The sequence below is a fragment of the Pelecanus crispus genome, chromosome 15 (genome assembly GCF_030463565.1).
Source record: "Pelecanus crispus isolate bPelCri1 chromosome 15, bPelCri1.pri, whole genome shotgun sequence".
Classification (NCBI taxonomy): Eukaryota; Metazoa; Chordata; class Aves; order Pelecaniformes; family Pelecanidae; genus Pelecanus; species Pelecanus crispus.
Window position 1 is genome coordinate 7,813,016 of NC_134657.1, and position 19,721 is coordinate 7,832,736.

The window sequence follows — 19,721 nt, forward strand, 5'->3', positions numbered from 1 at the left end:
AAATATTGTGTTCCTCTACTATCTTTGTTCATTAGCAAAGAGGTGGCAAATCTTTTAAAGACCTTTTTAACTTTGTGGAATATAAGGTAGTTCCAGGAATATTTATTACTTCTTTGTAATCCCTTGGTGTTGTGAGAAAGCCTTGTGTCACAACCTCTGACTCCTATGGGTAATCTTTGTCAAAATATTCACTTGAGGCTGTTATAGTTTCAGTGGATTTTTCTTGAGCTATGAAGATGGATCAGATTTAACCCCTAAATTATTAGTTTGGGTTAGATTTAACACCCGAATAACCTAAAGCTGATACTTGCTGTGTTGTGGTAGGGCAGCAATAGAAAAGTACTGTGAAAAGGCTATTTTCAAAAAGTACAAGGCTGAGCCATCTTTATAATGTAAAGAACTGCTTTAACCACTATATATTAGCCCAAACCCATGCTGAGTGTTTTTTGAAATACAGTTCTTTCACAAGCCTCTACATAAATCCAAAACCAGTTTACTGAAGGTAAAACGGGTCGATACTTCATCATGCGTGTTAAATGTATATGTATGCTGGCACTTGGGGAAGAAGGGACAGAGGTGGCAAATTATCCAATATCTGTTCTGTTATTCTCATCTCTTACGCCTAAGGTGTCACTTTATTCAGGGAAAAACAATAGGGAGCATCTGCTTCATTTTTTTAATAATTTCTTTGGATACTAAATGAAGAGAGGCTTCCAAGTGATTATTCTCCCTAAAGGAAAAACAATTGTAGGAAGACTGCAGCCTTCGACTTCCAAGCTGTGCAGCTGTTGCAGAAAATGGAGATGTGGTGGGTTGTTTGGTTTTTTTTCTGGCTAATGAAAAGAGATTGTGTAGGGGAAGAAGAGCTCCCCTCAATTTTATGTTTTAATTTTTTTAAAATGCAAGTTCCATTTCAAGATCTCCTGATCTTGTTTTCATATCTGAAATTCATTGTATGGCCAAATTAGAGATGGAATTTTGCACAGCATAGTATACCTGCTTAAGAACTACAGAAACGGTTCGTAAACATAGCGTTCAGTTTGGGAGTATATTCTTTCATTTCCCTGTTCCTGCTGTGATTGCTTCTGAGGAGCAAGAGTTGAGCTGTTAAGCACCTTTTTGACCCTTTCATTTTCCTAGTAAGAAGAAGGGAATTGCTGCACCGCAAGAGAGAAGAAACAAGATGGTTGGCGGAGCCACAGGAACAAGAGATAACAGAAGGCAGGCAGATGCCCGCATGTGCCAGGTACGTTCGGGGCAAGCTTTGCCCACTGTGACAGGCTCAGCTTCGTGGGATTCTAAGGCTTTAGAGAAGTGAAGGAGGTTCCGCTGTTTCACTTTTCCTGATAAGCCTGCTTACATGGCGAGCCAGGATCAGTGACTTGTGGCCGATTGAGTGCCGCGCTGGGTGAAATGGTTTGCTTTGTGTACTTGCTAGTTCGTCTAGTTCGTGTGTTCTGGCCTGTACTCTCAGCCTGCAAAATAGTTTCTCTGCTCCAATCCGGGCTTGAATCTGAAGTATGAGAAGAAGATGATACCTGTAGTAAGCAGGAAAAGAGCCAAGAGCCTAGACGGAGATTAGGAGCTGCTTAAATTTAGCTGGAGATTATGAGATAGGAAAGGAGGGGGCAAGGTGGGGGAGAATGTTCCTCCCCTTTCTCCTTTTGCTACCAGTTGGTATTCTTGCTGGTTAGAGGAACAGCAAGGGGCTGAAGAGAGGCAAGGAGATGTCAGAGCAGTAGGCAAAGTAGATGAAAGACAAATATTGTCATTAGTTAATCAGTGTGGATAGTAACTTTCTGCTTGATGTTTATTACCAGTTGGCCTCCCACAAATGAGACTGACAGGTCTTCTGCAAATGAGCTGGGGAGCTCCTTGTTTTCGCTGGGGCTTCTGCTGTCTCCTGAAATGCAGCTCTGTACCTTGCAGCAATGTACAGCAATAGTTTTGAAAGGGAAAGATCTTGCTGAGTCTTTCTGGTGTAAAACTTGAAATACAAGGCAGCAGCTTATCTCATACTCAGAACCAGGGTTTCCAAAGCATTTCCTTTGGAAGTGTGGCCAAAACTCTGCATTTTACAGACAGCAGGAGACTGAGGGAGTAGAGAGAGGGAGATCGCTTGTCAAAAGGCAGAGTCAGGAGAAGAACCCGTCTCTCCTTTGATTATGTTCCCACTAGTCCATGCTGCTCCTAGGATTTCAGGAAGATTGGTCCATCCACAGATGGATTACAGATTATTAGTACAGCCCACCAAAGAGCAACAACAAAAATATCCCCACCCAGGGAAGCAATTCTTATTCCATTATGGACACACTTTATTATCCGTGTATTGAGAAAAATTTCTCCCTCATTTCATTCCTGAAATTCTACTCGCTACGTGGCCATGACTGGACTGCTGAGCTTCTGAGCAGGGTCAAGACCATGTCTCTTTGGTAACGCAAGGTCAGGCCAGTACAGGCACTTCTGTGAGCTGCAGCTCCAAATTGACAGTTAAGCAAAATATTCCGTTTTCTTTGCCAGCTGGAGCAAGCCCTTGTTTTCAGCTCATTTGCTATTCAGCAGACCATGGATTTTTCTAGGAACATCAGCAGATGCTGATCACGAGGGGTTGCACGATAGAAAGTGGGAGAATGCTTGGGGACTAAAGAACATTCTTATTCTCCTCCTCCCTGGGGAGTGTTGCTCCCTGCTACAGCAGATAGAATCCTTTTTAGTCCATGACCCACTGAAAAAGTACGAGTTTTAACTGCCGTTCCCACAGGAACCATACAAGAATGTTGGGTTGTTTTTTTTTTTCCCCCCAAGTTGTGAGAAGATGAAGGGATAAATATGTAAGTACTTATTTTAAAATAAGAGCTATATGAGGATTTGCTAATTCTTTTCACGTGGGCCACCAAGGAGCCAATATGTGCTAAATCACATTCAGCTGCGTGCACCCCCCTCCCCTGTGGCCTGGATTTGGACTGGTGCCCTAGAGATGAAATGCTGATGCTCATGCCTTGAGCTGTCAGGCACGATCAGATGTTAGGTCCTCCTTCTTTCCCTGTCTTCCCCACCTCCGTGTAGAACTCCCAGTTCATGACGGGGGAAGCTAATGAGAGCAGTTTGTTCCAATGCTGAATAATAACGCACTTAATCCGTGAATAAATAAGAGGTTTCATGAGAAGTGAGATTCATTTTGGATACTTGGACAGCTGCAGTTCTAGCACGAATAGTTGTTCTCTGTGTAGCGTGTCTTAGCACGAGTGTAGATAGGCTGTAATGGATTGTTCTTGCGTCATCTCAGCGGCATGGATGAAGCGGTGCCAGTGTGCTTCCCGGCCTGCTGCACCAGGGCTAACTTTCCTCTGAAATGTGGCACATGTAGCAGAGAGAACCAATTAGAAATAGTGCTGAAAGTAACATTTAATGTTAACAATGCTGAATAAAGGGGAGGAGAGAAATGATAAGAATGATCCATGGAAGTGAGAAAGTATTTATTTTTGAGCTGAAACTTGCCCTTGGGAATGTAGCCATATGTTGTGCGTTATACAGCGGCCCCGCTTTAAATGAAGCATTTCAGCAATTAAGGCTGAAAAGAGCAAAGCAAGGCTGAGGTGATTTAACAAGGAAAGGGTATTGCATTGTGCACATGATCCAGTCTTTTATGTTCTCCATAGTCTCTAGTTGACCATTGTAGGTCTTATGCAACATTCATTCCCTTCTGACAGCTGTTTAGAGCCTGCTTTTTCATATGACATTAATTGCATGCAGAGATCTTGGGATATACATCCCTGACTGTTTGCTTGGAAAACCACAGCTCCATACAAATGATATCCTGGTCCTGGTCACTGCTGCTGAAGATAAGAAGACAAAGCAAAGTCAGTTCTGTCCTCTGCCTTCCTTTCCTATTCCCCATTACAGCATATGGATTCCCTCAAAGTGTAATGTGTTCCATTGCTTTTAGACTGTGCAGAAACCAAAGCCAGGAATGTTTTTCTGTCCAAATATAGTCAGGATGACAGTTTTTGCCTGTAGTCCAAACCAAATATCCGTACTTGAGAACCTGAGACCTCTAAAATTCATCGGAACTCAGGAGTCGCAGCAGCAGTTCTCTGCGCTTGTATAAAAGCAGTCTTTTCAGGGGCTTAGGCTGCCTGATAAAGCATGGAGAATATTTTCAGCTATTGGAAAAGACAGAGATAATATAGAGTTCTGACTAACTTCTTGCCCTTGGTACAGGGCAACACTGCCTCCCAGAAGGGAGTTTGGGGAGTTGTCTGAAGCATCTGAAAGAGGCTTAAATTTTGACAAGTGCTGTAGATTTGAGGCCACTGACGGCTGCATTTGAGAGTCCTCTTAAGCACAAGTATCTCTTGGCAAAGACATGATATTCTTAACCCAGGGCAGGGAATACGGGTGAAATGTCAACAGATGTGCACTCTGGTCGTAATAATCCTTAAAATATCTACAGAAGAGAGCTGTGCTTGAAATTTAACCACCACACTATTAATGAACTAAGTATAAACCTGAAATGTCACTTTTTGCCAGCAGCGGTACTGAGGATTCTGGCCAGAGCTTGCGCACCAAAGAATCAGGATGCACAGTGACTTTATCAGAAGCATTGTTAGTGTGCACAGCATTAAGTTGCTGTGTCTCCCTTAGCTCCACAAGTTGCATCTCTAAGTTCTGAAGACCTCAGCATAAGAGCTTTCCTCATCTGACTCTCATTGCTGTAATAACTGAGGTTTGTCTTGGCCTTACTGCTGAGCTGGTTTCGGAGCAAATATTTGGCTTAGCTTTTATAAGTTTTGAGAGCATTCTGCAGTCAGTGGTTTGGTAAAGTTGGACGCACAGGCACTGAATTTCTATGTGGATGGGCACAGCGCATTCCCAACGTGGCGGGGAGCGAATTATGTGCTTTCCAAGAAACCCTGCTCTCACTTCTGATCCATCAAGGTATAACCTGCTTGCTACCTTGACAGGGAAACAGGATCCTAAATGTCACAGAGTTCATGAATCATGTCTGCAGCCAAAGATTCCCATTCACCCACCACATGCGGCGCAAGAAGGTAAATGGCCAATATTCAGTATGGTCTCTTTCCCCATTCAGAATACTTCAGTAACTCATGGAAAAAGCCTTGGCTGTGCTAACCTTTAGTAGCTGCATGAATAAGTATTTGGAAGCAATGAGGTCCTCAAGAATGCACTTTTACTAAAGCTCTAGTAATTGGGGGGGGGTGTGTCTGAGCCGAGATGTATTTTACAAAAACTTTTACTTTCTTTACATTGGGACAAAGGAAATTCTTAGTTTCCTCAGGCTACATGGTTGTGTGAGTTCTCAATCTATGCCTTAAAACTCGGGTTCATTTAGTCATCTTCAGGAACAGGAAGGCACTAACTGGGTGCTTGGAAGATTTCAGGTTCCTGCTCTGCAAGGTTCCATGCTTGACCTCAGGCAACTCTTTCCTTGGGCACAGTACAGCCTTAACCTGTAAGGTGCAGGTAATAGCACTGCCCTACCTTCAAGACTGATGTGAGATTAAACGCTCTGAGTGACTATGAGATGCTCAGATACTCTGGCAAGAGGAGAGGGCATATGTAACAGTGCCTAAGTTACAATCTTTTTCAAACACTGCTGACTCTTCCTAGCTGTATGAAAGGCGGATGCACTTCATGCTGTTATGCAGTTCCATGACTGAGACTTAATGTTCTTCCAGCACTGTGTTTGCTAGCAGTATTTTTCTTTCAAGCCATTACTGCTTTACTGGAGAAGAGCTCTTGGCTGAAGTTGATGAGCCCCATTCCAAGGCTCCCTTCTCAATCGGTCTTTCTGCACATGTGTTCTTGTCTACAGACTGACAGAAACTTGTTCAGGGGACTTGAGACACTGGTAAGTTTAGGAAGGTGTTGTTACCAGTTTCTCACTTCATACTGGGTCTACAGCTTAAACCACAAATGGAGGTGCGTTTGTACCACTCTTGGGAGCTCTGAACAAAGCACTTTTTCAGAGTGCTCACACACGAGGATGTTTCATTCTGCCAACTATGCTGCTGGGGAAGAGGTGTGACTATCCCTAGAAAGTTGTAGCTAACAGCTGAGGTGAGCCAATCTCTCAGACTGCTGCAGTTGACTGCTTTGGTCCACAGGAGTTAGAGCCCTGTACCCTTGCTTTCTGCTCTTTCTCTTCCTCCTAGTTCCAGCTTTCCTTTGCAATTCTATCCATAACTTCCTTCCATGTTACTCCTTATTTTATCCTTCTCCTGGTATCTGAACAACTGCTGCACTTTCTCTGCAGAAAGCATGTTTTTTGTCTAGGGGGGAGCTTGGTGAAAATCGAAAAAGAAAATTTTCATTACATTGTACGCAGACTTATTGGTCGTATTTATTCTGAGTTGTTTAAAAGCTCTAGGCCAGCTTTAGTCTGAAAATATATGACACAAAATGTCACAAGCTTGATTATGAACTAGGGAAAAAAAAAATCAAATGAAACCATTTTTCCTTATTAAAAGTGCAGGAAGTTTCTGAAACCTTTCAAATGCTTCAGGAATGTTTTATACTGGCTGGCAACAGAACTACCCCCTCCCTGCCATTTGCTTGTGAAACTAGGAGATTGCACAGGTCCTTGTCCTCTGGTCAGAACTGTTGACCTAAGGACACCCCAAATCAGGAGCGCTGAGTATCCAGCACTCAGTGACAGAAAAGTGCAGCTCTTTCTGAAAACCGGAGAATTTCTGAGTGACCTTTTTACAAAGTCCTGAATTGACTTAATGTCTGCAGCCTAGAGATGCCTTAAAGAACCTAACAGCTTAAGACAAACTGACCAATTCTGCAGGTCTGTCTTTCTGATGTGCTCAAGCTGAGGTACCCAAAATCGGTACGATTCTGAAAACGCTTGTCTTTCCCGGCATGATTACCCCTTACCTGGTAGCTCCCAAGTGCACAAGAAATTTGCAGGTCACTTGCCAAGTTTCATTCAAGAGGGAGCTGATGTTTACTTTTATCTGAGTTTGTAAACTCCCTGACCAGAATTTCCGAAGCAGAGAAGCCCTGCCTGCTCCCTCACAGCATCTCATTTTTCATTCTGCTCCTGAAGACAGCCCCTGACAAATGACAGCTCTTCTAGCGTTCAGCATCCCTAATGAAACATTCCAAGGGCATGATGCTGGCTTCTGGATTCCTTTTCTGCCCCTTCCCCCAATTTTTTCATTACATAAAGCTGACAACTGCAGATCTGTCCTCTGTTGATTATACAGTCAGTTAAAGAAGAGAGTTCATGTCCACCCCAGCTTGTTTCACTTTGCTGCTTTTCCTCCGCCAGCCCAACTTTCAGCTGCAGTAATATGATACCACTTGGCAGAGGCTAAGAGAATCTTTGGCACATTGAAAAGAGGCTTAATGTAAAGTCTGCTTTTTTTTTATTTTTTATTATTTTTTTAGAGCTTTTTGAAACTCCAGTGGTTCTGCACAACTTTGGCAGTAACTGCAGGGTTACTCGCAAATGCTCCAAATGCAACTGTGAGCAAAAGGATTACCAATGCATTCTGTGAGGAGAATGTCTTAGTATCTGTCGCATCTCCCTCTAAAAAGCGTTAAAGAACGACATGGATCGAGCAGAACAACTTTCTGCAGACAAAAGGAAGAGCTTCCTCTCGGTTGACAAGAAAAAGAGCAGTGGCTGTAGAACCATTGTGGGATTTTTATGTATATTCCCTGTGGTGGCTTTGCTGGCTATTGTGGGAGATCCAGCTGGAGCTGCAGTTCAGACAAGTCAGGTAGGGGAAAGGATCTAATTCTCAAATGCTTGAAAGGGGAGTGGGGCCACCAAATATATGTGCATGTGTATTCTTTTCACAAGACAGATAAATTTAGGAAGCAATCTGAATGATATGTAAATAACTGTTAAGGCAACAAGATCTGTTTATGGCTGTTTGAGTCCCTTTTTGCAGAGGATCCTAAAAGGTAATTATGCATCCAAGTAGAATCAGATTACGAGAGGTGTGTGTGCAGCTTGCAGACAGCGAAACGGTGAACGCGCAAAAGATTTGGGTTGTTTTTCCTGAGAGCTTTGGCTATGCTTCCGAGTACCTCTGCTTCCCCAGCCTAAGTATGATGTGGCATGCATATAGTCTGATTTCCATAGCAGTTGAGCTTTCCTAGGAACTCTAGAGGCAGGGCTCATGGTGTGAGAGAGCTAAATTGGGACTTAATGCTGGACTCACAGAAACTATTAGCTGATATTAACTCTCTTTCAAGGTTCGTCCATTAGCAAGATAAGCTGGGACAGACTGGTCAGGGGAACTGTAGCAAGGCTCTGGGACTCTCAGAAGCTGATCTTAATTTTTGATTGTAGCTTTATATTGGCTTTTAATTTTATAAAAAAGCAATCTTCTCTAAGTGCTTGCATCCTCTCCTGCTGTTTGTGTTGATGAAGATGCGGGCAATAGCAGCACCCCTTGCTTGCATCACATGCTCAGGGCTTTTATTAATTGATACTAAGTCACAGAGTTCTGTTACCGTTTGGTTTATGAAACGGGAACTGCATGACGAGGAGAAAGAGAGGGGAATGAATTACATTCGTTACAACTCAGTGAAGTAAATTAACGGAGGTCTGACTGCACAGGGTGAATAATGTAGAGCAGAGATGTTGCCCGGTTTCTGCCTTTATGTATGTTGGTGTCTGTGGTGGTTGTTGGGAGAGAGCTGAAGCACCTGTCCTTCTAGTGCCTCCCAAGCTTTTTGAATGTTTGAGATCTTAACCCACAGTCCAGTGGGTTTCTTCCTGGGTGCAGCTGACCTCTTCTCCAGTTCCGAGTATTCCCATAGTCTTGGTTCCTTTGCATCCAGACAGATCCTTTGATCCCAATTATACTGTGAAATTTTTAAGTCACTCCATTTCTGTCAGAATCCTACATCTGAGCTACAGCGTATGTGTGGTACCCCACCCTTCCCAATGCATTTTGCAACATATTCTTAATTAAAAGCATCCTGTTGCACCAGTGGTAGGTAGAACAAAGACTAGAGTAGAACAGAGACTGAGCAGAATGTTTGGGCGAGAGAACTCAACCCTCCGCTCCTTTCTTGATCTAGTGACTGGGTCAGATACAGGTTTCCATGATCGCTGTTGGGCCTGAGTCACCTTTGGTTTGTATTTTGAGGATAAGCTCACTAGGGACACAGATTTTTTTGGTTTTGGTGTTTGTGGGGTATTTTTTTCTCCCCTCCCTTGCTTGTTCAGCACTCATGGCCTTAGCGTTTTAAGCTCAATGGCTGTAGAAAAGACAATGATTTTTCTTCCTTGGGGCTGCAGGAGTTTTCCTTGTAGAAGGAGAGGCCAGCAGGCTGTTTCTGACTATCTAATTTTCCTCTGCTGATACCCAGGGGGCTTTAAGAAGAGCCTCAGGATTTCACCCTGTGCTGGTGTAATTTAATAGCCCAGTGGCAGAGTGGGCAGTGTCCATTACTCAGCCTATGCAGCGTACAGCTCAGTGTGTCTCATAAACTGGAAATGGTGCCAGCTGGGCTGTGAATTCTAGAGGCTAGAAAGCAAATGCTCTGCGTGTTCGGCTGGCTTTGCTAAGGAGCAGGAACATCTATCACAAGGATAGACAGCTACTGAAGAGTGTTAACACCTTACCTCATCCCATCATAAGTTATCAGGTCTCCTGAGTCAGAGCCCATCGACTGACAGAATTTACAGTACTAGCAATGCTGGGCTATTCCTGACTGATGCCAGCATGAATGCGTAATCAGCCCCAATACTAGCAAGGGATCGTAGAGAAAACAGCAAAGGCAGAAAGGATTCGCCTAATTCTACCCTACTTGAAAGAACTGCGAAAAAAGGGAAAATGTCTTATTATGCTGTAATTACCAGCTGAGCTGCTCCAGGCTTCTCTTACAGCTCCAACAGATCATTGATCCGCAGGCTAGCTCATCCTCCACCTTCTCTGTGCTGCTCAAAAGATGCAGAATTTTCCTTTCATATCAAGGGAAGATGGCATTCTCAGAGTAGAATCAGAAGTAAAAGCCACTGGAGGTGAAGGGGGAGGGACAGCATCCAGTGTACTCACATCACACGTGCCTTGGTGAAGAAGGGGCTAGGCCCTGAGCTGTGCGAACCAAAAAGTATGGGCTCCTCAGCAAGATCCCTTAACACAGGAAACGAAGTGACAAAGGATAAAAGGGAAAAGTGACCCTGCGTGTTCTTTCAGGAGCAAGTTGGCATCTGAAGGCTCCCAGAAATGTGATCAAATACCCTGCCAAAAGCTTGCAGCTCAGAAGGCAAGGTATTAGTTAACATCTCTCTGTCTCTATGGTGATGTCCTATGGCCCTTGCATTCCTTACGTTCAAAGACTCTGCTGATTTCAAATTGTGAGTCAGACCCACAGCTGAGCTGGAAGAAAGACTAAAAGACTGTGCTTCTAGGAAGGAAGGCTAGTGAGGTTAGAACAAGATAGAAGCTAGTATGGCTCACAGACATGAACAAAAGAGACTGGTTTCCTGGTAGAATAGAGTCCCTCAGCCTTTTACCAGCCATGGCTAGCTGTAGTCATGGAGGGATGCTAGTGATTTGGGCAGTATCTGGCAGCTGTTGCTTCGAGCTTCGTCTTCTCTTGCCGTTGCCTTGCTGTGAGACCACGGATATGCTGTTTTGACTCTCAGAGCCTCAGCTCTTCCCTGAGTAAAATGAAGACAGCTCTTGCTTTCTGTAGAACGTGCTGTGAGGCTGAACAAACTCGTACTGGTGCAGCTTTTGTAACATTGCCGCTAGATGTATCGCTTAGTAAGTGCCTTGGTGCCACAGGAGCAAAGATGACCCAGCGATACTCAGTGTCTTAGTCCTGAAAAGGGGAGGCAGAGCCGATAGACTTCCAGAGAACCGTGTTGGGTCCCGTTCTTTTACCTCCACTACTCAGGACTAAAAGGCTTTTATAGTTTGAGTCAGACCTGTCACCAAATTTGATGTCTTTTACTGTATGATGGCTTTAAATGCATTCCAGGGTTTCCAGGGCTCCTATTTACTTTGAAGGCATTTCAGATCCACAGTGCAGCTTTATAAAGGGCTCTCTGCGCAAAGGGTTGCCTGTTTTACTCATTTGTCCAGTATTTCATTTCTTCTGTGGTGAGGCTGGAGAGCAAAGTAAAAAGGAACAGAAAACTTTCCAGGAAGAGCTGCAGACTCACTGTGGCCAGAAGCCTACTGAGGCCTGATTTCTGCTCCATCTGCTGTGCTCCAAGAGGAGAGCAGAGTGGCTGCAGTGCCCTGTTCTGGAATTATGCAGCAGCTCAAGGGAGCCTACAGTGCCGAGCCTGGGTTGAGGAGTGCTGCTCCCTACCTTTCCTTGCATGTCTGATCTAAGACCTCCTCAGAGTATAGCCCCTCTTTTGCTTTGTCTGGGTTTTGTTCAGCACACTCGGAACAGACGTGCTTTGCAAAGCACTGGCCAGCTGATGCACTGCTCTTGTCTCCTTGACACCCATAAGGGAGTAGCAGTTGTGCTCCCCAGCCTCCAAATGCCCCGTACCTGGTGGTTTTTCTTTTACGCTGTTCAGTCCTGCAGTCTCTCCCATCTCTTTCAACCTCCTGTTTTGTCTTTTAAGGAAGATGCCACATCACCTGGTCTTCACGGAGTGAGTGCCTCTGCTTTGCACAGTCCAGCTTTCCCACCTCGGCCTCCAGCACGGAGAAAACGATACACGATCACACCAGGGCACTTGAAATGGGACCACTTCAACTTGACATACAAGTACGGACTTGCGTTAGCCCTAAGAGTTAGCATTTTCTAAGTCACACTGGGGTCTGAGTTTTTTCCTGCCATGGGTATAGATACTAACATGCGACTACTGCTAATCCATTTGCTAGTGAATGGAGAGCTGCTAAAGCCACTCTAAAGTAGGAAGTATTTCTACAAATGCTAAGCCTCTCCCCTCAGCTGTGGCTCATGTGAAGCATCGTCGCTGCACTAGAAGCTAGTAGCACATACGGCTGCACGCTGAGGCTACTTACAGTAAAACTAACCGTTCAGGGGCAGATCCAGGCTTCAGACAGGTAGGCTTCCCAGAGCTAGGGGCTTCCCTCAGAAGGCAGTGAATTGAATACTAACTCTGTCGTGCTGGTATTTTTAAGAGCTCTGTATGAACCTAAATCATCACTGAGGGAAACTGCTGTTGAAAGGTTCTTGATTTCAGGACGACAGAGCTGTTTTAGTGCTGAGTGCATTTAGGAATCTCTTTCTCCCTGTCGTCTTTGGGAAAGGATGCCAGCTCTTAGATTACTAACAAGTAAACAATAAAAGGCCCTTGGCAATGCTAGGGTGAGTGAATGTTAACCCTAATATTTTCAGACATTTGTGCCAAGGAAAGTGGCTGTCCTGATTACTGATTTCCAGCTGGGTTTACCGCTGCTCAGAACCAGCAGCATTTCAGCAGTACCATACAGCCACAGAGCGTCTGGTTTTGATATGACGGAGCTATGTAAACGTGCAATGCTAGTACTGCTTCCAACGAGCAGGCTGTTCAGAGCCAAAGTTGATGGAGTCCTATGGATTTTTCACACTGAACTGTTTCTCATTGCTGTCTGGCTCTGCTGCTACTCCTGGCAGAAGGCAACGTCCATCCTGTTTGGTGTTTAGCCTTGGAGCAGCTCTGGCCAGTACGTGGTGACTTCCCGGTGGACAGCAGGGGTTGGTTCTGCCTGTAAGCCCAGACAAAGAATGAGAGGGTGGCATGAGCCTGACCCCTTCACGCTGAGCAGAGAACATGTATCTCCCTTTATACTCATCCCAAACAGGCTAAGCCTCATGATAGTCTTAATTGTCCAGGTTTACACTCATTAACAGCCTGGCTTGATACGAAACCTTCTGCTCCCTTTAGGATGTGCTGGGACGAAGGGAGAACATAAACAGCATAGCTAAAATACAACCAGAGGGGATAGCAGAATATACACAACTTTTCCCAATTGCTACACTTCAGGCAATTCCCTGAATGCAGATCTTCTTTTGGGACAAGGTAAGTTTCTAGGAGCCATCTGTACATTTCCATGGTTCTGCCATCCTGCACCAGTAGTTTTCTTACAGTTCAGCTGTATCTATACCTGTGGCCTAAGCAAAAACCTCTCTCGAGTCTCTCTCCCAAGTAATGAGATTTTTTTCAAAGGAAATAATTTGTTTTACTGTCAAACCTCTGATATCCTTTGGAACCCTCTTTCAAAAGTTCTGCCTGAGAGTATTATAACTCAGCGTGTGCACATACCCTGTAGCCTAAGTGTTATGAATAGGAGTTACCTGGTCTGCTGCTGAAATGCAGTTGTTTTCTCTTTTAGCAACACTGCATAACAGACTGGGAGATGTTAGGGTAAAAATGGTTTTCCACAAGAACCTTGTCTAAAATGATGTGCTCGAGGAGGCACAAAAGCTGTAGTCCAGAACATGTGATTGTAAAGAATATCAGTAATATATTAGTCCCTGCAGAGGTTTTATTAAATACTCTGAATAACCAGTTCGAGCTACTCCTGTTTTGAACCTGTGAGAGTGAATGGAAAGACTCTGTTGTCTGCTGCAGCCTTGAGAGCCTTCAGCTGATGTTTGAGAAGGGAACAGCATTTTCCTGAAGTCTTTCTGTGTTCCTACAGAATCCTGTCCTTCCCAAGAAACCTCATAAACGCCAGGGACACGCGCAAGGGACTAGCGGCTGCGTTCCGAATGTGGAGTGAAGTTTCGCCGTTCAGCTTCAGAGAAGTGCCGCGCCACGTAGCTAGTGACTTGAAAATAGGTAAGACTGCAGGAACGGTGCTGACGGGACGCTCTTGTGTATGTTAACTGCACGAGGGACTTGCAGAGTTTCAGTACGTAAACCAGGAGCTGGAGGCAGGAGATAGCTCTCCGTTGCTGTGCGGACTCAGCAGGGCCCCTGGGGCATCGTTTGCCTTTAGTCAGGTAGAGAAACTACTAGTAGTTGCTCTAAGGAGATGTTAATATATATAATATATATATAATTAACGCTTCCTCTGAATCTTGCAGTCAGGAAGCTTTAGGTATTTGACAAGAATTAACCCTCAAAATCCGCCACTGGGACAGGATTATCTATTCCACAGATGGGGAGACTGAACATTGAAAGGTGAAGTGACATATCCAAGGTCACACAGAGCCGAAGAGCAGGTGCCAGCTTGTTTGTGGTTTTAGTGTCCCTCCTGCTGATCCTGCTGGAGCACCATCTTTTCCCTGTCCTCTCTATCCTCCCCTTCCTTCTGCCCCTGTATCACTAGGCGGTAGTTACTTCCTCGGTTTCTCAAGCCTAGAAAAATGTTAGTGCTGAGGCGTTATCTGCTCAGTCTCAACTCCAGATGTAAATTCTTCCTGGGATTTATGTTCTGCGTGAAATAATTATTTCCTGTGCAGATGGCAGCAATGTTGAGATAACCAGCAGATTTACCATTGTTTCGCAACACACTCTTCGCTCTCGTGTTGCGTGGCGTGTGTTACGAGCACACGACATGCCTTCCCAGGGGCCTGTCCTGCTGCCACACGGGAGCTCCGGGTGGCCGAACGCCAGCGGATGCAGGGTGCGCTGCGATGTTGCTGTGATGCTACCAAAAAGACAGCAAGCAGCTAGGACTCTAAAGCTATCTGTTTATTGACATTTAAAATGGAACAGTTACATCCTGGCGTTATCATCTCACCGTCCAACTTCTCTACCCCCCAAAAAAAAAAGTTTCCATGTGATGTTGCAAAGAGCTCAGCATTCCTTTCTGAAAAGTAGACTCATTTGTGTCCATTGGAAACAGCTGTAAATCCAGGTTCATCACAGGGCTGACTATAGTTCGCATCACAGAGCCATCATTCCTGACAATCGCTTTGCATTTATTTTTCCTTTTGTGGCTCTGAAGGTTGGAAAACATGTGGGATGCCGTAAGAGATTGTTTTAGTAAACCACAAGTTTACAGATGCCTGTGTCCTGACTGGGCTCACCCTGCTAGATGCATTGAGTCTGCTGCTTTTTTCACAGGCTTCTACTCTATCAATCACACAGACTGCCTGGAGTCTCTCATTCACCACTGCTTTGATGGGACAACAGGGGAACTTGCCCACGCCTTCTTCCCACCCAACGGAGAAATCCATTTTGATGACCATGAATATTGGATATTGGGAAATACACGGTTCAGCTGGAAAAAAGGTAACACGCGTCTCGGGGAGCACATTTAATGCCCATAGGGTTGGATTTTAGTCCTTGTTCTGGGGTGCACCTAGCATGGGAAAGGGGCAACAGAAACGGTTGTGATTTTCTGTAGTTTTGGACGTTGGTGGTCCTGCTGTCATGGGACTGAACTGCTGTAAGGGACCCTGGCTGGTGGCAGTGCCATTTCCTTCTGAACAGTTCAGCGGACTTACTCGATAGTTCAGACACGTGCTCAGTAATTACCTCTGGCTTCTGCCCAGGCAGGTGCCTCTCCGAGAAGGGCCACGTCGCATTACTTCAACTTGCTGGGGTTGGCCAAGGCATGGCTGCTTGCATTTTCCTGGGTCTGTAGTCACTTGGGTTTGTGGGCACCTAAAAATGTCTGTGTTATAGCTTGGCGGTTTTTTTTTTTTTCTTCTTGATTTTTTTAAGCAGTGTCAAAACTAACTTTAAATTAAAAGCAGACGGTCCCTGACTAACTAGCAAATTTGGTTCATATTATATGACTGACTCAGTACTTTTTATGAAAGTAAGGTATTTTGCTTTTCACCAAAGAAAAAGGGAGGAGGGGAGATTTTAGGTGACACAGAAGGACTTCTCTCCTTCTTGCTTTCCAAAGCACAGCAACAGGTAAGATCTAGGGACAAAGACCTAGGAGAGGTGATTTTTAAAGCAAGAATGTCAGCGTGTGTTAATTTATTATGCAAGATATCAAGATAGGTGTCAGTAGTAACACCTCTTGTGAGTCATCCTTCAGTTAAAATCCATCTCTGCTGGAAGCAGGCTTGGATGCTTGGATGCTACCGAGAAACTTGACTTTGACCTATAGGCTATGGGGGATGCAGAGGTCAACGGAGGCTCTTTCAGACTGGAATATTCCAGCGAGCAATCTCGTGCCCAAACAGCCATTTCCAGTTACAGCTCTGGGCTGCGGGAACAGAGTTAGCAGTAAGCTGACGAGGGTGAGTAAGCATTACACAGGGCACTGGCCTTCACTTCCAACGTTGCTCTTTCAGAGCAGTCTTCGTGTAGTCTGGCAGAGCAGCTGTGCGTCCTGCTGTTTGAAATTAGAAGCCTGTGGAAAGAATTGGCTCGTCTGTTTGCACCCAAGCAGCTACAGAGAAGATGAAACTGGGGCAACCTTTGATAAGACCATACAGTCCGAGTGCTAAAATATTTCCTCTGGTTTTACACCAGGATTAGTAAATGTATTTCTCCACACAATGCCAGCTGTTTTTCTGTTTCTCTTCCAGGTGTTTGGCTTACAGATCTGGTACACGTAGCCGCTCACGAAATCGGACATGCCTTAGGACTCATGCACTCCCTGAACCCCAATGCCCTCATGCACATCAACGCCACTTTGACTGGGAAAAAGACCATCTCTCAAGACGAAGTCTGGGGAATTCACAGACTTTACGGTAAGGAAGGCAGGGGTGTGCTCTGGGCTCCCCTGTATAAAGAACACTCGCCTGAAGTGTGAGAGTTGGATCCTGCGGAGCTCTCGTGGTGTTAGACCCTCATCATTTGGCAGGACTAGGCTGTAAGCCAGTGAGCAGCAGGCAGGAGGAATCTTCCTCCTTTTTATGCGCAGTACAGCTAAAAGGAGATGTAGCATTGTCCGTTTCCAGCACTGCTAGCTTCCACTGTGATAGCCAGGAGGCTGGAAGTCTCACAGACTTCACGCTTCCACCTCCCCAGACGGCAGCTCGGAAGAAAGGTTTCAGAGGGGTCAGTCCGCTCCGCGTCCTCGGACGGCTCTGCGCTGCTGTGGCAGAGGCGTGGGCACTGTCCGTGTTCTCATCTGCCTGGCTCGTTACGCCCCGGCCCAGCAGCCAGCTCTGGGCATGGACTCTTCAGGCCTTTCGTGCTGTGGCTGATAGAATAAAAGGCTCATTTTAGCCACGGAGAGCCCTGGCTTGCATTTGTACATTTGCAAGCATCAGGTGCTCGGAGGGAAAGCTCACATGCAAAGGAAGGGGGAAGGCAAACAGTCATTAATTGCGCTCGGCTGGACTCAGATGTAGGAATACAACGTGACAAAACCCACCGCAAACCAAACAAGCTGCGGCGAGATTCTCTCGAGCTCTGACACGTTTGCCTGCTGCTCTTCAAACATTCCCTAGTGTAGGACTTGGAAATAGCAGCTCTCTTGAATCACTGATGCTACGGCGTGAAAGGAGCTTGCTATCTAGCCCACGGCTCATATAATAATGGCACCCTGCTCTATTTATTTTACTCCTGGTTTAGATTCCTTCCTGTCTCGGCTCTACCATTTGCCCTGAACAATCTGATTTAGGTGAATCATAGAATCATTTAGGTTGGAAAAGATGTTTAAGATCATCCAGTCCAACCATTAACCTAACCCTACCACACTACCAAGTGAAGCGTCACTTTGTTTCTCAGAAGGAACTATCTACCCCAGTGCCTCTAATGCCTTGTCTCCTTCTGTTTCAGGATGTAAAGACAGATTATTTATGTGCCCATCATGGGCACAAAAAGGTTTCTGCGAGAAACGCAGGAAGCTGATGAAGAAGCACTGTCCGTCTACCTGTGACTTCTGCTACGGTACCTAACTTTTCTTCTGGGATTCTTGGTGGGGTTCCCAGAGGGAGGAGGTGAAAGTCACGCGGTGTTTGCTGCAGGGATAGGCAGGATCTTAACTCCATGCTAAGATCAGTGGATGCAAGTGCCTAGCTCCACCCAGCTCTAGTGAGCAGCGCAGCAGAGCCGGCCTCTTACACAAGGCTTGGAAATAGGAAGCAGCTTTTTTGTGTTTGAACATTTGTGGACTAGAACATTAAACTGTCCCATTCTTCTCTGGTTTAACTGCACCAATGATAGGGAGTTTCTGAAAACACGACTGCTCCGTGTGCCTCAGACTGCTTCCCTTTTGGGCCCAGCTGGGGAAGTGAGATGCTGATGTGTTAAATTCAGAGATAAGAGCTGCAGTACAGTTCCTGATGCAGTGATGGGACATAAATGACAAGACAAATGACATCTCGAGCACAGCTGGACTTGAGCTGCTCTGCAGAAAAAGCGATAAAGTATGTTAATCCATCACCTTAATCTGGTCTCTGTTTATGACTCCAGATAAGGGACTAATGCAGGATCAGGTCCAGTTACTGCAGCTGGGGAACTGAGCTTCAGATAATACCTACTGACCTTAAGAAGATGTACCGTGTAACTAGTACCTCTTTCTCCAGTACAGAGGGGGTTTTTTTGACCAGATTAATGCAAAGATGCAGTCAGATAACTAAAAACCCATGTGTTCTAAGGGACTGTTCATATACTGAACGTATACTTTTCCATATATATGAAACAGGCACAGTGATTTTATCCATCTCTGTCAGTCTACATGCCACAAAATTGTTATCTTTGCATATGAATAATGTTACATGTCCATCCAAGAATTGCTCAGTAGGAGGCATTTTTAAATTAATACTTTTAAGGTTCCTTAGGTGATAACATAATTCCGTGAAAGTGTTTTGGAATGACTAAAGCTTGACAATGAGCTACGCTAACTTTTGCCATTTCTTTCTCTCCCCTCTGGTGCACAGAATTCCCATTTCCAACAGTCCCCCCTACTCTGCCCCCGCCAAGGACAAAAACCAAGACTGTTTCTGAAGGCAGGAATGTCACCTTCCGCTGTGGACAGAAGATAATTCATAAAAAAGGCAAAGTTTAGTAAGTGTTCTATCATTTATTCCAGTCCTTTAGGCAACGTTGCAGCTTACATACCAAGAAGGATGAGGACGCATGACAAAACAGCGTAAATAAGAATGCAGTTTATCTTCTGGAGCGTGTCACTGTCTCATCTGGCACCCAGATAGAAAGAGGGGCGGCTGGTTAACTGGGAGAGGGGAGCGTGCAAATACTGGTCATAACATTGCAAAGCACTTACTCTGAAAGCAGAGCTATCAGAAATGAGCAAGCTGAGTTGAAAAAGGATAAAATCCCATTTGCAGATGTAGCACAAACATAATTCTTACCACCAAGTCAAATTCTCTGGCCCATATTCTGCAAAAACCTACAGTCTTAAATTTACCCTTTCAATTAATAGTTTGATGGCTCTCACTAAGGTCCGAGCATGTTATTTCTGGATGTATCTAAAATTGAGAGATGGCCAAGTCCATGGGCATATCTGAGGACCCACATTCCCATCAACTTTCAGTAAGATTCAGGCTCCTAAATTACTCAGGATAGTGCCCCGTTATATTTGCCATCATCTACCTGAAATACATAGTTACACTTCTTTTGTTAAAGCCCCATCTGTGCTGTACACTTACTCAGGAAAAACTTACTAGGAGAAAGAAGAACCACTAATACATATTGCATTGTACTGGACATGTTGTAGTTTAATTTCTATTATTTTTCTTATGACAGCTGGTATAAAGATAAGGAGCTTCTGGAATACTCCTATCCAGGTTACTTATCCTTAAATGAAGATCACATGAGCATCATTGCAAATGCAATTAATGAAGGAACTTACACTTGTATAGTGAAGAAAAAAGAAAGAATCTTGACTACTTATTCCTGGAGAATCAGACTGAAGCACTAACGAGGGCCC

The 19,721-nt window shown here is 44.9% G+C and overlaps 1 protein-coding gene across 2 annotated transcripts; it reads left to right on the forward strand.

Moving 5' to 3' along the window:
• Positions 1-70: 70 nt before the first annotated feature.
• Positions 71-19,715, forward strand: MMP23B (matrix metallopeptidase 23B). 2 transcript variants are annotated; one of them, XM_075721766.1, is made up of 9 exons: positions 71-808; positions 1,141-1,246; positions 11,582-11,727; positions 13,611-13,750; positions 14,984-15,151; positions 16,408-16,572; positions 17,609-17,719; positions 18,712-18,838; positions 19,538-19,715. In XM_075721766.1, exons 1-9 carry the CDS (start codon positions 798-800, stop codon positions 19,710-19,712), a joined length of 1,149 nt encoding a protein of 382 aa, XP_075577881.1. In that variant the 5' UTR covers positions 71-797; the 3' UTR covers positions 19,713-19,715. The 2 variants fall into 2 exon arrangements, with proteins under 2 accessions (XP_075577881.1, XP_009486181.1); XM_009487906.2 differs by lacking the exons at positions 71-808; positions 1,141-1,246 and adding an exon at positions 7,562-7,754.
• The last annotated feature ends 6 nt before the right edge of the window (positions 19,716-19,721 follow it).

Excerpts from the sequence above, each read along its gene's own strand:
- MMP23B (XM_009487906.2), top strand. The coding sequence starts at position 7,584 with ATGGATCGAGCAGAACAACTTTCTGCAGACAAAAGGAAGAGCTTCCTC. Across the intron at positions 7,755-11,581 it reads CTGCAGTTCAGACAAGTCAG|GAAGATGCCACATCACCTGG; the intron begins GTAGGGGAAAGG and ends TTGTCTTTTAAG. Across the intron at positions 18,839-19,537 it reads CATAAAAAAGGCAAAGTTTA|CTGGTATAAAGATAAGGAGC; the intron begins GTAAGTGTTCTA and ends TTCTTATGACAG.